This window comes from Amblyraja radiata, chromosome 28 (assembly GCF_010909765.2).
Source record: "Amblyraja radiata isolate CabotCenter1 chromosome 28, sAmbRad1.1.pri, whole genome shotgun sequence".
Classification (NCBI taxonomy): Eukaryota; Metazoa; Chordata; class Chondrichthyes; order Rajiformes; family Rajidae; genus Amblyraja; species Amblyraja radiata.
In genome coordinates this window covers 34,317,437-34,329,723 of record NC_045983.1, presented here as the reverse complement: position 1 = coordinate 34,329,723, position 12,287 = coordinate 34,317,437, and the positions used below count along the sequence as shown (strand labels likewise).

General features: G+C 45.2%; 1 protein-coding gene across 1 annotated transcript in view; it reads right to left on the bottom strand.

The window, feature by feature from the left end:
* The window catches only part of LOC116989098 (sodium-dependent serotonin transporter-like), a 50,798-nt gene extending 44,481 nt beyond the window's left edge, over positions 1-6,317 (bottom strand). Inside the window, exon 1 of the mRNA XM_033046279.1 lies at positions 5,790-6,317. Coding sequence (XP_032902170.1) covers positions 5,790-6,183 — 394 coding nt within the window. The 5' untranslated portion in view covers positions 6,184-6,317. The remainder of the gene's footprint in view (positions 1-5,789) is intronic.
* Between the last annotated feature and the right edge of the window lie 5,970 nt (positions 6,318-12,287).

Below are 12,287 nucleotides of genomic sequence, written 5' to 3'. Positions count from 1 at the left end.
TATGCAACAGACCTGTACATCTTTGGACATCTTGGAGGAAACCGGAGCACCCAGGGTCTAGAACCAGGGGTCGCTGTTTAAGAATAAGGGATCGGCTATTTAGGACTTAGATGAGGAAAAATCTTTTCACCCAGAGAGTTGTGAATCTGTGGAATTCTCCGCCACATAAGGCAGTAAAGATAATTCTCAGGATGTTTTCAAGAGAGAGTTAGATTTAGCTCTTAGGGCTAATGGAATTGAGGGATATGGGGAGAGAACAGGAACGGGGTACTGATCCTGGATGATCAGCCATGATTATTTGAATGGCGGTGCTGGCTTGAAGGGCCGAATGGCCTACTCCTGCACCTATTTTCTGTTTCTAAATACATCCTGATTTAGCCCAACGGTTAGAGTGCAGTTATTATACATTAATGGATGAGTGATTTAGAAGCTTGGGCTAATAATGCAGAGAATGCCTTCCAAGACACACTGTGCGGCACTGAGAAAATGAAAGCAGCTTACAGTAACTGGAAATAACAATAAAAAACCCGTGACGAAGCAGAGAGATTAGTGTAAAACCTCTCTTGGTTCGTTAATAGCCTTTCAAGAACAAAGTCTGCACTGCCTGCCTATGTTGGAGTCCACATCCACCCACAACATTTTAACTCTTTGACCTGCAACGCCAGTGTGTGGCATTGAACCCGATCAGCGCTGTGTTCTCCTCAACATATGGACTCTAATGACTCAAGGCTATAAGTCCAGGGCTCTTGCCTACAATGGCCACATATATTCATGTTCATAAGTGATAGGAACAGAATTACACCATTCGGCCCATCTAGTCTACCCAGCCATTTAATCATGGCTGGTCTATCTCTCCCTACTAACCCCATTCTCCTGTCTATTTTATCTGCCCCCCAACACCACCCTGGCATCACGTTCCAGCCCTCACCACCCGTTTCGTCCTTTAAAAACGTTCCCACGCTGACCAACATGCCCCATCTACACTAGTCCCACATGCCTGCATTTAGCCCATAAACCTCTAAACCTGACCTATCCATGTACCTGTCCAAATGTTTTTTAAACGTTGCGATAGTACCTGCCTCAACTACCTCCTCTGACTGCTCGTTCCATACACCCACCACTGTATGCATAAAAACAATACCTGTCAGGTTCCTATTAAATCTCCCCCCCCCCCCCCCCCCCCCCCCCCCCACCTTAAACCTATGTATGTCCTCTGGTTCTTGATTCCCATTGTCTGGGCTACAGACTGCGCGTTTATCTATTCCTCTCATATTCCACGGGCAGTTTATAACCAGATGGCATGAACAATGAATTCTCCAATTATAGGTGACAAAACTACAAACAACCCCCTTCTCCTTTGTCTCTCACCCCCCCCCCCCCCCACCTGTATCCACCTATCACTCACCAGAGTTTGTCACGCCCCACCACTCATTTCCAGTTTTCTCCGCCCTGTCTGAAGAAGGTTCCTGACCCAAAACGTTACCTATCCATGTTCTCCAGAGATGCTGCCTGACCCGCTGAGTTACTCCAGCAATTGTGTCTTTTTTTGTAAACCAGCACCTAGGACGGCATGGTGGCGCAGCGGTAGAGTTGCTGCCTCACAGCACCAGTGACCCGGGTTCGATCCTGACTACGGGTGCTGCCTGTATGGAGTTTGTACGTTCTCCACGTGACCTGCATGTTTCCTCCCACACTCCAAAGACGTACAGGTTTGTAGGTAATTGGCTTTAGTAAAATTGTCCCTAGTAGGATAGTGTTAGTGTGCGGGGATTGCTGGTCAGTGCGGACTCGGTGGGTCAAAGGGCCTGTATCTCTAAACTAAACTAAACTAAATGAGCAGTTCCCTGTACCTACACTGTGCATTTGCTCTCTCTCCAAGACTATAATAAACCTGAAAAATGTTTTGTGGAAAATTCAGCATTTTATCTTTTTAATCATGATGCTTGTATTTTGGACTTAGTTTGTCCTTCACCTGACGTGCAACACAACAACAAAAAACTCCCCAGTAAAAGAAAGAACATTTGTGATCTTTAGCTTCCCAGACTTTTCTGTGCAATTGCATGACTAAAAAATTACAAGGAACTAATGCAGTTTAATCAACTGATTTCAAGTAGATTTCAAATATTTATTTAATTATTATTTATATTATTTATAATTCAGCCCATCAAGTCTACTCTGCCATTCGATCATGGCTGATCTATCTCACCCTCTCAACCCCATTCTCCTGCCATAACCCCTGACACCCGTACTAATCAAGATTCTATCTATCTCCGGAGACTTGGCCTCCACAGCCGTCTGTGGCAATTAAGTATTCTCAATATTCTTGATTCTCAGTGTGGGGAAGGGTCCCAACCCAAAATGGCGCCTTCCCATGTTCTCCAGACATGCTGCCTGACCAACTGAGTTACTCCAGCAAGACTGGACTTTATCTTGCAATAAACATTATTCCCTTTATCTTGTAACTGTACACTGTGGATGGTTTGTTGATGTACAGTCTTTCCGCTGACTGGATAGCACGCAACAAAGGGCATTTCAATTTACCTTGGTACACGTGACAATAAACTAAACTAAAAGACACAATATGTTACCCCAGCTTTTTGTGTCAATCTGCACTGTGTGTCCTTTAGTGCATTAACCAGCATCTGCAGTTCCTTGTTTCTACTTCTCCATAGAGTATTGTGTTCAGTAATGAGCACCATGTTATAGGAAAGATATTGTCAAGCTTGAAAGGGTTCAGAGAAGATTTTCGAGGATGTTGCAAGGACTAGAGGGCTAGAAGGTGTGAGCTATAGGGAGAGCTTGAGTAGGATGAGGGGTGATCTTATAGAGGTGTATAAACTTATGAGAGGAATAGATCGGACAGATGCACAGATTCTCTTGCACAGAGTAGGGGGGTCGAGGACCAGAGGACATGGGTTCAATGTGAAGGGGAAAAAGTTTAATAGGAATCTGAGGGGGTAACTTTTTCACACAAAGGGTGGTGGGTGTATGGAACAAGCAGCCAGAGGAGGTGGTTGAGGCTGGGACTATCCCAATGTTTAAGGAACAGTTATAGACAGGTACATGGCTAGGACAGGTTTGGAGGGATATATGGGCCAAATGCAGGCAGGTGGGACTAGTATAGCTGGGACATGCTGGCTGGTGTGGGCAAATTTGGCTGAAGGGCCTGTTTCCACACTGTATCACTCTATGACAAGTGTACCTGGGACATGCTGGCCGGTATGGGCAAGTTTGGCTGAAGGGCCTGTTTCCACACTGTATCACTCTTTGACTCTATGACTCTATATCAATTCCTCTCTTGCGAAACAAATGGCAGCTTCTGGTTGGTGCCATCCTGGTGGTTTGGGGGGGAAGATCACCAAGTACTTGGTGTAGCACGGTGGCGCAGCGGGTAGAGCTGAACTGAACTAAGCAGGTGCAAACCATTTTGTAAAGTGATATTGCCCCAATACTTGTCATCATTTTCATCCCTAGAAGGGCTATAACCACAAAATTCTCTACTACACCCAAAATATCCCATCTTGGTGCAGAGAAGATTTACGCGGTTGTTGCCATGACTTGAGGGCCTGGGCTATCGGGAGTGGTTGAGCAGGCTAGGACTTTATTCCTTGGTGTAACGGAGGTGTATAGAAACATAGAAAATAGGTGCAGGAGTAGGCCATTCGGCCCTTTAATATGATCATGGCTGATCATCCAACTCAGTATCCTGGTATAAAATCATGAGGTGAATAGATAGGGTGGATGCACAGTCTTTTAAACAGGGTAGGGGAATCATGAACCTATGCGTTAAGACATAGGTTAAAGGTGAGAGGAGAAAGATTTATTAGAAAGTAGACTTTACTTTAGACTTTAAGACACAGTGCGGAAACGCGTCCATCGGCCCACTGAGTCCGCACCGACCGCCAACCCTGTACACTAGTACTATTGAAAACACACTAATCTACATTTATACCAAGCCAATCAACCTACAAATTGTGCGTCTTTGGAGTGTGGGAGGAAACCGGAGCACCTGGAGAAAACCCACGCAGATTACAGGAAGAACGTACAAGCACCGTACAGACAGCACTCGGAGTCAGGATCGAACCCGGGTCTCTGGCCCTGTGAGACAGCAACTTTACCGCTGCACCACCGTGCCTGCCGTTGGAGGAAAGATTAGCGGATGTAGCTGTAAGCTGAGAGGGGCAAGGTTTCAAGAAGATGTGTGGGGCAAGGTTTTTACATTGAGGGTGGAGGGTGCCTGGAACGCGCTGTCAGGTAGGCTGGTCGGTGTGGACTTGGTGGCCCAAAGGGCCTGTTTCCACGCTGTATCTCTAAACTAAACTAAATTGAAAGATTGGAGAAGATAGATGCAAGGTTTACTTTTGAAAGGGAATTGGATATACAATAGAAAGAATATTGCAGCACAATGGGTAAAGAAGTGGAATAAAATAAAATAAAGAAAGTTATCGGAGGAGTAGAAGGTCGGGATGGCCCGGTGGCGCAGCGGGAAAGTTGCTGCTTACTGCGCCAGAGACCTGGGTTCAATCCTGATTACGGGTGCTGTCCGTACGGAGTTTGCACGTTCTCCCCGTGACCTGTGTGGGTTTTTTCCAGAATCCCCGGTTTCCTCCCACACTCCAAAAACGTGCAGGTTAATTGGCTTGGTATGAATGTAAAATTGTCCATACTTTGTGTGGGATAGTGTTAATTTATTTATGTTTAGTTTCCCTGGGCTCGAGATATAAGGGGAGTGGGATAGGCTATGCAAAACACAAGATATTAGTGTTATAATGTAATAAAATGGAACTGCAGATGTTGGTTTATACCAAAAATAAACAACAAAGATAGTGTTAGTTTACACAAAAATGCTGGAGTTTAGTTTAATATAGACACAGAGAGCTGGAGAAACTCAGTGGGTCAGGCAGCATCTCTGGAGAACATGGATAATTGACGTTTTGGGTCAGGGCCCTTCTTCAGAATGTAACATATAACACTCCCAACCCAAAACGTCTCGTATTCCTTTTCTCCACAGATGCTACCTGACCCACTGAGTCACTCCAGCTGTTTGTGTCTATCTTTGGTGTAAACCAGCATCTGCAGTTCTTTGTTAGTTTAGTTTAGTTTAGAGATACAACATGGAAACAGACCCTTCGGCCCACCAAGTCCACACCGACCTTTGATCACCTGTTCCCACTAATTCCATCTTATCCCATTTTCTCATCCACGCCCTACACACTTTGGGCAATTTTACAGATTTCACACACATTTTGGGGTTGTTACTGTGACAAGTGTGAGGTGTTTAGTTTAGTTTTAGTTTAGTTTATTATTGAGACGTCTACTGAGGCACAGTGAAAAGACTTTAGACCTTAGAGATACAGCGAGGAAACAGGCCCTTCGGCCCATCGAGTCTATGCCGACCGGCGATCACTCCATAGACTAGAATTATCCTACACACTAGGGACAATTTACTGAAGCTAATTATCTACAAACCTGTACATCTTTGGAATGTGGGAGGAAACTGAAGCACCTGGAGAAAACCCACGCGGTCACAGGGAGACCTGGGTTCGATCCCGACTACGGGTGCTGTCTATGTGGAGTTTGCACGTTCTCCCACATGGGTTTTCTCCGGGTGCTCTGATTTCCTCCCACACTCTAAAGACGTGCAGGTTGGTGCAAACTCGGTGGGCCGCAGGGCGTGTTTCCAAGCTGTATCTCTAAAGTCTAATGATTGGGAAATAGTGAAGGATTGGGAGATAAAAGATTGGGAGATGGTGAAGATGGTCAAGACTGACAAGGATCAGATTGCTTACCGCCTCCGTTCTGATAGCAGATGTAGGGGAATCTCCACACATTGCCGAGGTCAACCGCGTAGCCAATGACCGATAGCAAGAAGTCTGCTTTTTTGCTCCAGCTCTCTCGACCTGAAGCAACGGTTTTGTCCACCTCTGAGTGCAGGGCTGGAGCCCCGTCCCCTCCCTTGTCCTCATCGGTGTGCCCACTGTAGGAGGCCTGGTCTTTCTCGCCCTTCTCCTGAGGTTTGGACGGTGCCTTGCGATCCTCCCCCAGGACCTTTTTGGCGGTCCTGGGACTCCGGATCAGAACCCCGTTCTCCTTGTAATCCTCCTCTTCCTTGGCGGGCTCTGCCGTAGGCTTCTCCGTGTTGAGGGGATAGACCTCGTTGTTCAAGGGATGTAGTATCTCCATTCCACCGGTCTAGGGAACCTCTCTGATGTCCATTGGAGTCAAGACCAACTGTGCGGCCCCTCGAAAGAAACCTCTCGATGGAAGATCCACTGACTGTTCTTCACAAGTCTTACACTCCCCGCTCAATCCTGCAGATTTCACAGACACAAAAAGATCAACATAAATTAACACATAAGAGACTGCAGAGGCTGGAATCTTAATCAAAACCCAAAGTTTTGGAGGAACACAGCTTAAATTTGGTAACTCAAATTTCACTGTACCTTAATTGGTACATGTAACAATTGAACTTGAAACCTCAAAGAGTAATAAGTGTATTACTGTGATTAGTTCAGTTGTCAGAGGTTATGGGGAGAAGGCAGGAAAATGGGGTTACGAAGGAGAGATAGATCAGCCATAATTGAATGGCGGAGCAGACTTGATGGGCCAAATGGCCTAATTCTACTATTCCTTATGGCCTTATGACATCAAAGCAAAAGTGAAATGTCATAGGAGGTCTTCGTAACTCTCCTTCATGCTCGAGAGTGGTCTCCGCGTACTCGAGGCCTCAGCTACCTCACAGTGGTTTTTTCAATATGTTAAAAAATGCCCGCGAGTAAAAAAAGGTTGCCATGGAAAAAATCAATACTATTTTTACTCGAAAGTTTAGTCGTAATAGGTCGTAGTAGGTCGGCATGTTAGTCGTATGTAGTCAAAGGTAGTCTTCATCATAGTCGAAGGGAGGTCGAAGGGAAGTCGTCTTCACTCTCCACTATTCGGTGTCCAATTTGCCCGAAGTTAGTCGTAGCTAGTCGAAGCTAGTCTTCAACATAGTCGAAGGAGGTCGTCTACATAGTCGAAGGAGGCCTTCAACATATCATTTTTTAAAACTCTTCTAAACTCGCCAATTAGGTCGCCCAAGTGGGACAGCCCCTTTATGAGTGTTTAAAAAACCTTGAGATCAGCTGATTGGTCCTCTCGCCCGATGAAGGTAATGCCCCCTCCGGGGGGGGGCAGGACTATAAAACTCCGGATGCCTGGACGCGAGTCAGTCACTCTGCAAGATCGCGAGGGAGGCTGATTCTAAGCTGTGAATCAACTGAACTGTCAGTCTGCAATGTACTTGCAATAAATTATTTGTTAGCCCTTAATGACAATGCCACGAGTTGTTTGGCCTGCTGCACTGCCTGTGCTTGAAAGTGCAATGCTTAATTGGAAATGAAATGAAATGAAATGACAATGCCATGAGTTGTTTTCCCTGCTGCCTTGCCTGTGCTTGAAAGTGCAATGCTTTATTAGGTCCGACTGTGTTTGGAAGGAATAAATGCTTTATTAGGTCCGACTGTGTTTGGAAGGAATAAATGCTTTATTAGGTCCGACTGTGTTTAGTCCAAATGTCCCGCTCATTTCGTGACTTCCACTTAGTGGACAGGTCGCGCTGATTGTGAAATTTCCGGTGAGTGCAGAGGTTGTGCTGATTGTGTAATTTCTGGTAAGTGCAGAGGTCAGGATGTGTCGCTGACAGCGGAATCCCCACAGTGGAGAGGTCGCGCTCAGCGGTGTGAGTAGATTCAAGAAAGTTTACTGTCATATATATGGTGTGTGAGTCAGTGTGTGTGAGTGTATGTGAGTGTATGTGTGTGTGAGTGTATGTGTGTGTAAGTTTATGTGTGTGTGTAAGTGTATGTGTGTGTGTGTGTGTGTGTGTGTGTGTGTGTGTGTGAGTGTGTGTGTGTGTGAGTGTGTGTGTGAGTGTTAGTCTGTGTGTGTGTCTGTGCGAGTGTATGTGCGAGTGTATGTGCGAGTGTATGTGTGAGTGAGTGTTTTAGTGTGTGTGTGAGTCTGTGTGTGTGAGTGTGAGTCTGTGTGAGTGTGAGTGTGTGTGTGTGTGTGTGTGTGTGTGTGTGTGTGTGTGTGTGTGTGTGTGTGTGTGTGTGTGTGTGTGTGTGTGTGAGTGTGAGTGTGAGCGCGAGTGTGAGTGTGTATTGGAATTGGTGGGGAGGTGGAATATTGTGTTGGGGGACCAGCCCTCCCGTGTGAAGTTGGGGCCCAACGGGTCCCACTTAGTCTTGTATACTATTAAAATTCTCGTCTTGTCTGTCTGTCTGTCTGTCTGTCTGTCTGTCTGTCTGTCTGTCTGTGAGATCATGGAACTACGCCAAAATGGTACACAATAGCCCACAATTGTTTGCAGAATCTTACTCAGCTTTTTACCCATGGTCGTTGGTATCAAGTTTCTTCACATTTGATGTTATATTTCACAAGTTATTGATATTTAGAGTTAAAAAAAGCCAACTTTGAAAATAATAACTGCCAGTGAGTGGGAGATTTTTCTGGCAGCTTCCAGTGATGATGTCACAGTCGTCCCATCACAATGGGATTTCATTTACATAACCATATAACAATTACAGCACGGAAACAGGCCATCTCGGCCCTACAAGTCAGTGCCGAACAACTTTTTTCCCTTAGTCCCACCTGCCTGCACTCATACCATAACCCTCCATTCCCTTCTCATCCATATGCCTATCCAATTTATTTTTAAATGATACCAACGAACCTGCCGCCACCACTTCCACTGGAAGCTCATTCCACACCGCTACCACTCTCTGAGTAAAGAAGTTCCCCCTCATGTTACCCCTAAAATTCTGTCCCTTAATTCTGAAGTCATGCCCTCTTGTTTGAATCTTCCCTATTCTCAAAGGGAAAAGCTTGTCCACATCAACTCTGTCTATCCCTCTCATCATTTTAAAGACCTCTATCAAGTCCCCCCTTATCCTTCTGCGCTCCAGAGAATAAAGACCTAACTTATTCAACCTATCTCTTTAACTTAGTTGTTGAAACCCAGACAACATTCTAGTAAATCTCCTCTGTACTCTCTCTATTTTGTTGACATCCTTCCTATAATTGGGCGACCAAAATTGTACACCATACTCCAGATTTGGTCTCACCAATGCCTTGTACAATTTTAACATTACATCCCAGCTTCTATACTCAATGCTCTGATTTATAAAGGCTAGCATACCAAAAGCTTTCTTTACCACCCTATCTATATGAGATTCCACCTTCAAGGAACTATGCACGGTTATTCCCAGATCCCTCTGTTCAACTGTATTCTTCAAAAAGGTGCCGTGAAGATTCCGAATACCGAAAATGACATCACAATGCGATCGCTGCTGCCAATACAGTAAGGAGAGAGTGAGATTTTTGCCCCACCCCCCTTGGGAAGGATTGACTGGCTAAAGGGAGCGCCGACGCCAACCCAAATGTCGAGTGCATTTATTGGCTCCGGGAAGCGCTGACTTTCCTCCCCCCCCACGTGGGAAGGATTGATTGCGTTGGGGGAACAGGTTGTTTTGGGGAAACGGGTGAGTGGTGGAATATTACGTTGGGGAAATGGGGCCCAATGGGTCGGGGGGGGGAGGGAGGTGAGAGGGGTTATGGAGGGTGGGAGGGAGTGACTGAGGGTAGGTGAAATGAGAGGGAGGGAGAGGTGAAGGAGGGGAGGAGGTGAGGGGAGAGAAGAGGAAGGGTGAAGAGGAGGGGGAGGGAGTGTTCGGGGATGAGGGGAAATGAACTGCGCCTGCGCAGTTGGGGGCTATGGGTGAGTGGTGGAATATTGCGTTGGGCGAACAGGTTATGCTGGGGGAATGGGTGATGGGGATGATTGGCTCCGGGGGGGGGGCGCTTGTCTCCGGGGTGAGCGCCGACGCGCGTTCGGGGACCAGCCCTCCCATGTGATGTCGCGACCCCCCTCCCCGCGTTGGGGGACGGGGCCCAACGGGTCCACTTGGTCTAGTTTGAAATAAAATTTGTAGAGTACATTTCACACATTTGGTTAATTGTGTGTGAAAACTGCAACTGGTTATTACAAGTACTGTACTTATAAAATAAAACTTGTTGCATCCACGCTATTTATTTTCTGAGTCCTCAACTGACATTATCCTTCCTCAAAATCTTTTGAAACTGAGAACCTCACTAAAGGTTGGAATCAGCAATCAGGTATTTCATTAAACACTACATTAGGTGAACAAGTCTCTGGTGTGTAGCTTCACTAACTGCTGGGAACACGAGTGATTTTACTCCCCCTTAAAACGTGATCAATTAAAATAGGATTAATCCGCCAGATGTAAGAATCTGTTATCACTTTCAAATGTTCTAACCATCATCAGTATTCAAGGAAAAGGTATTTTAAGCTTTATGCAGCCCAGACCATCACACAAACCAACCTCCCTTCCATCGACACCTCACGCTGCCTCGGCAAGGCCAGCAGCATCATCAAGGACCAGTCTCATCCCGGTCACTCTCCTTTCTCCCCTCTCCCATCGGGCAAGAGGTACAGAAGTGTGAAAACGCACACCTCCAGATCCAGGGACAGTTTCTTCCCAGCTGTTATAGGTGACCCTCGGACTATATTTGATTGGACTTTGCTGGCTTTATCTTGCACTAAAATTTGTTCACATATCATGTAAACGCACACTGTGAATGGCTCGATTATAATCATGTATTGTCTTTCCACTGACTGGTTAGCACGCAACAAAAAGCTTTTCACTGTACCTCGGTACACGTGACAATAAACTAAACTGAAATTTAACTGAAGTCTCACAAACACGAACCTATTTCCTTTCACTTTTAAAAGAGTTCATAAGTGATAGGAGCAGAATTAGGCCATTCAGCCCATCATGTCTACTCCGCCATTCAATCATGGTTGATCTATCTCTCCCTCCTAACCCCATTCTCCTGCCTTCTACCCATAACCCATGGCACCCGTACTAATCAAGAATCTTTCAATCTCCACCTTAAAAATACCCTTGTCGGACTCCACAGCCTTCTGTAGCAATGAATTCTACAGATTCACCACCCTCTGACTAAAGAAATTCCTCCTCATCTCCTTTCTAAAGGAGCGTCCTTTAATGTATAATCACAAAATGCTGGAGTAACTCAGCGCGTCAGGCAGCATTTCTGGAGAACATGGATAGGTGTCGTTTCAGATCAGGACCTTTCTTCTGCCATTTGATCATGCCCTCTCAACCCCATTCTCCTGCCATCCCCGTATCCTTTGACACCCTTACTAATCATAGGAGTGTTGGAAAAGACTGTGCATTATCAGGGATGGCTCCTTAATTAAAACAATTGTTTTATTGGGTAATATTTAAAATCCCAAACTCAACAAACAATAAATTGACAATTACCCCTCCGGACAATACCCCTTATTTGGACAATGCCACTTATGGTCATTAGTCAGCTCCATGTCCTGTGTGATATTTTTGTACCCAAGCAACTACAGATTATTTCGGGTGACTTGATTTATTTTGGTGCAGATTAATATAGGAAGGAACGTCATTGCAAAAAGAAAAAAAAAAACACAATTCCAAGCATACCATGTAGATCATCGCCGCTTAGAGTTATAAATGAACAGTCTACACATAAGGACATCTATTCATTTTCGGTCAACTGCAAAAGGTTTTAAATACGTTGTATTTGGATTTACAAAGCATTTACAAAGCCTAGAAAGCATTTTATCAGACGCATCACAGCTTGGTTTGGGAATAGCTCCATCCAAGACTGCAAGAAATCTCACCCTGGCCACCCCCTCTTCTCCCCTCTCCCATCGGGCAAGAGGTACAGAAGTGTGAAAAAGTACACCTCCAGATTCAGGGACAGTTTCTTCCCAGCTGTTACCAGGCAACTGAACCATCCTAGCACCAACTAGAGAGCAGTCCTGAACTACCAACTACCTCATTGGTGCCCCTCAGACTATCCTTGATTGGACTTGCTGGCTTTATCTTGCACTAAATGTTATTCCTTTATCATGAATCTGTACACTGTAAACTAATGGATTGTAATCATGTATTGTCTTTCCGCTGACTGGATAGCACGCAACAAAAAGCTTTTCACTGTACCTTGGTACACGTGACAATAAACTAAACTGAACTGAAAAACATCCGATTTAACAGCTTTTTTCCTTAGCTGCCCATCATGTTTATAAAATGCACTAAAAGTTAAGTCTTGCGTTGAAAAATTCGTTTGACATTTGCACCTTGTAATCCTTAAATAATATAAAAATAATGAGTTGCAGATTGTACAACAAACTTTTTTTTAAATTCAATCACGAAATGTATTCATAATAA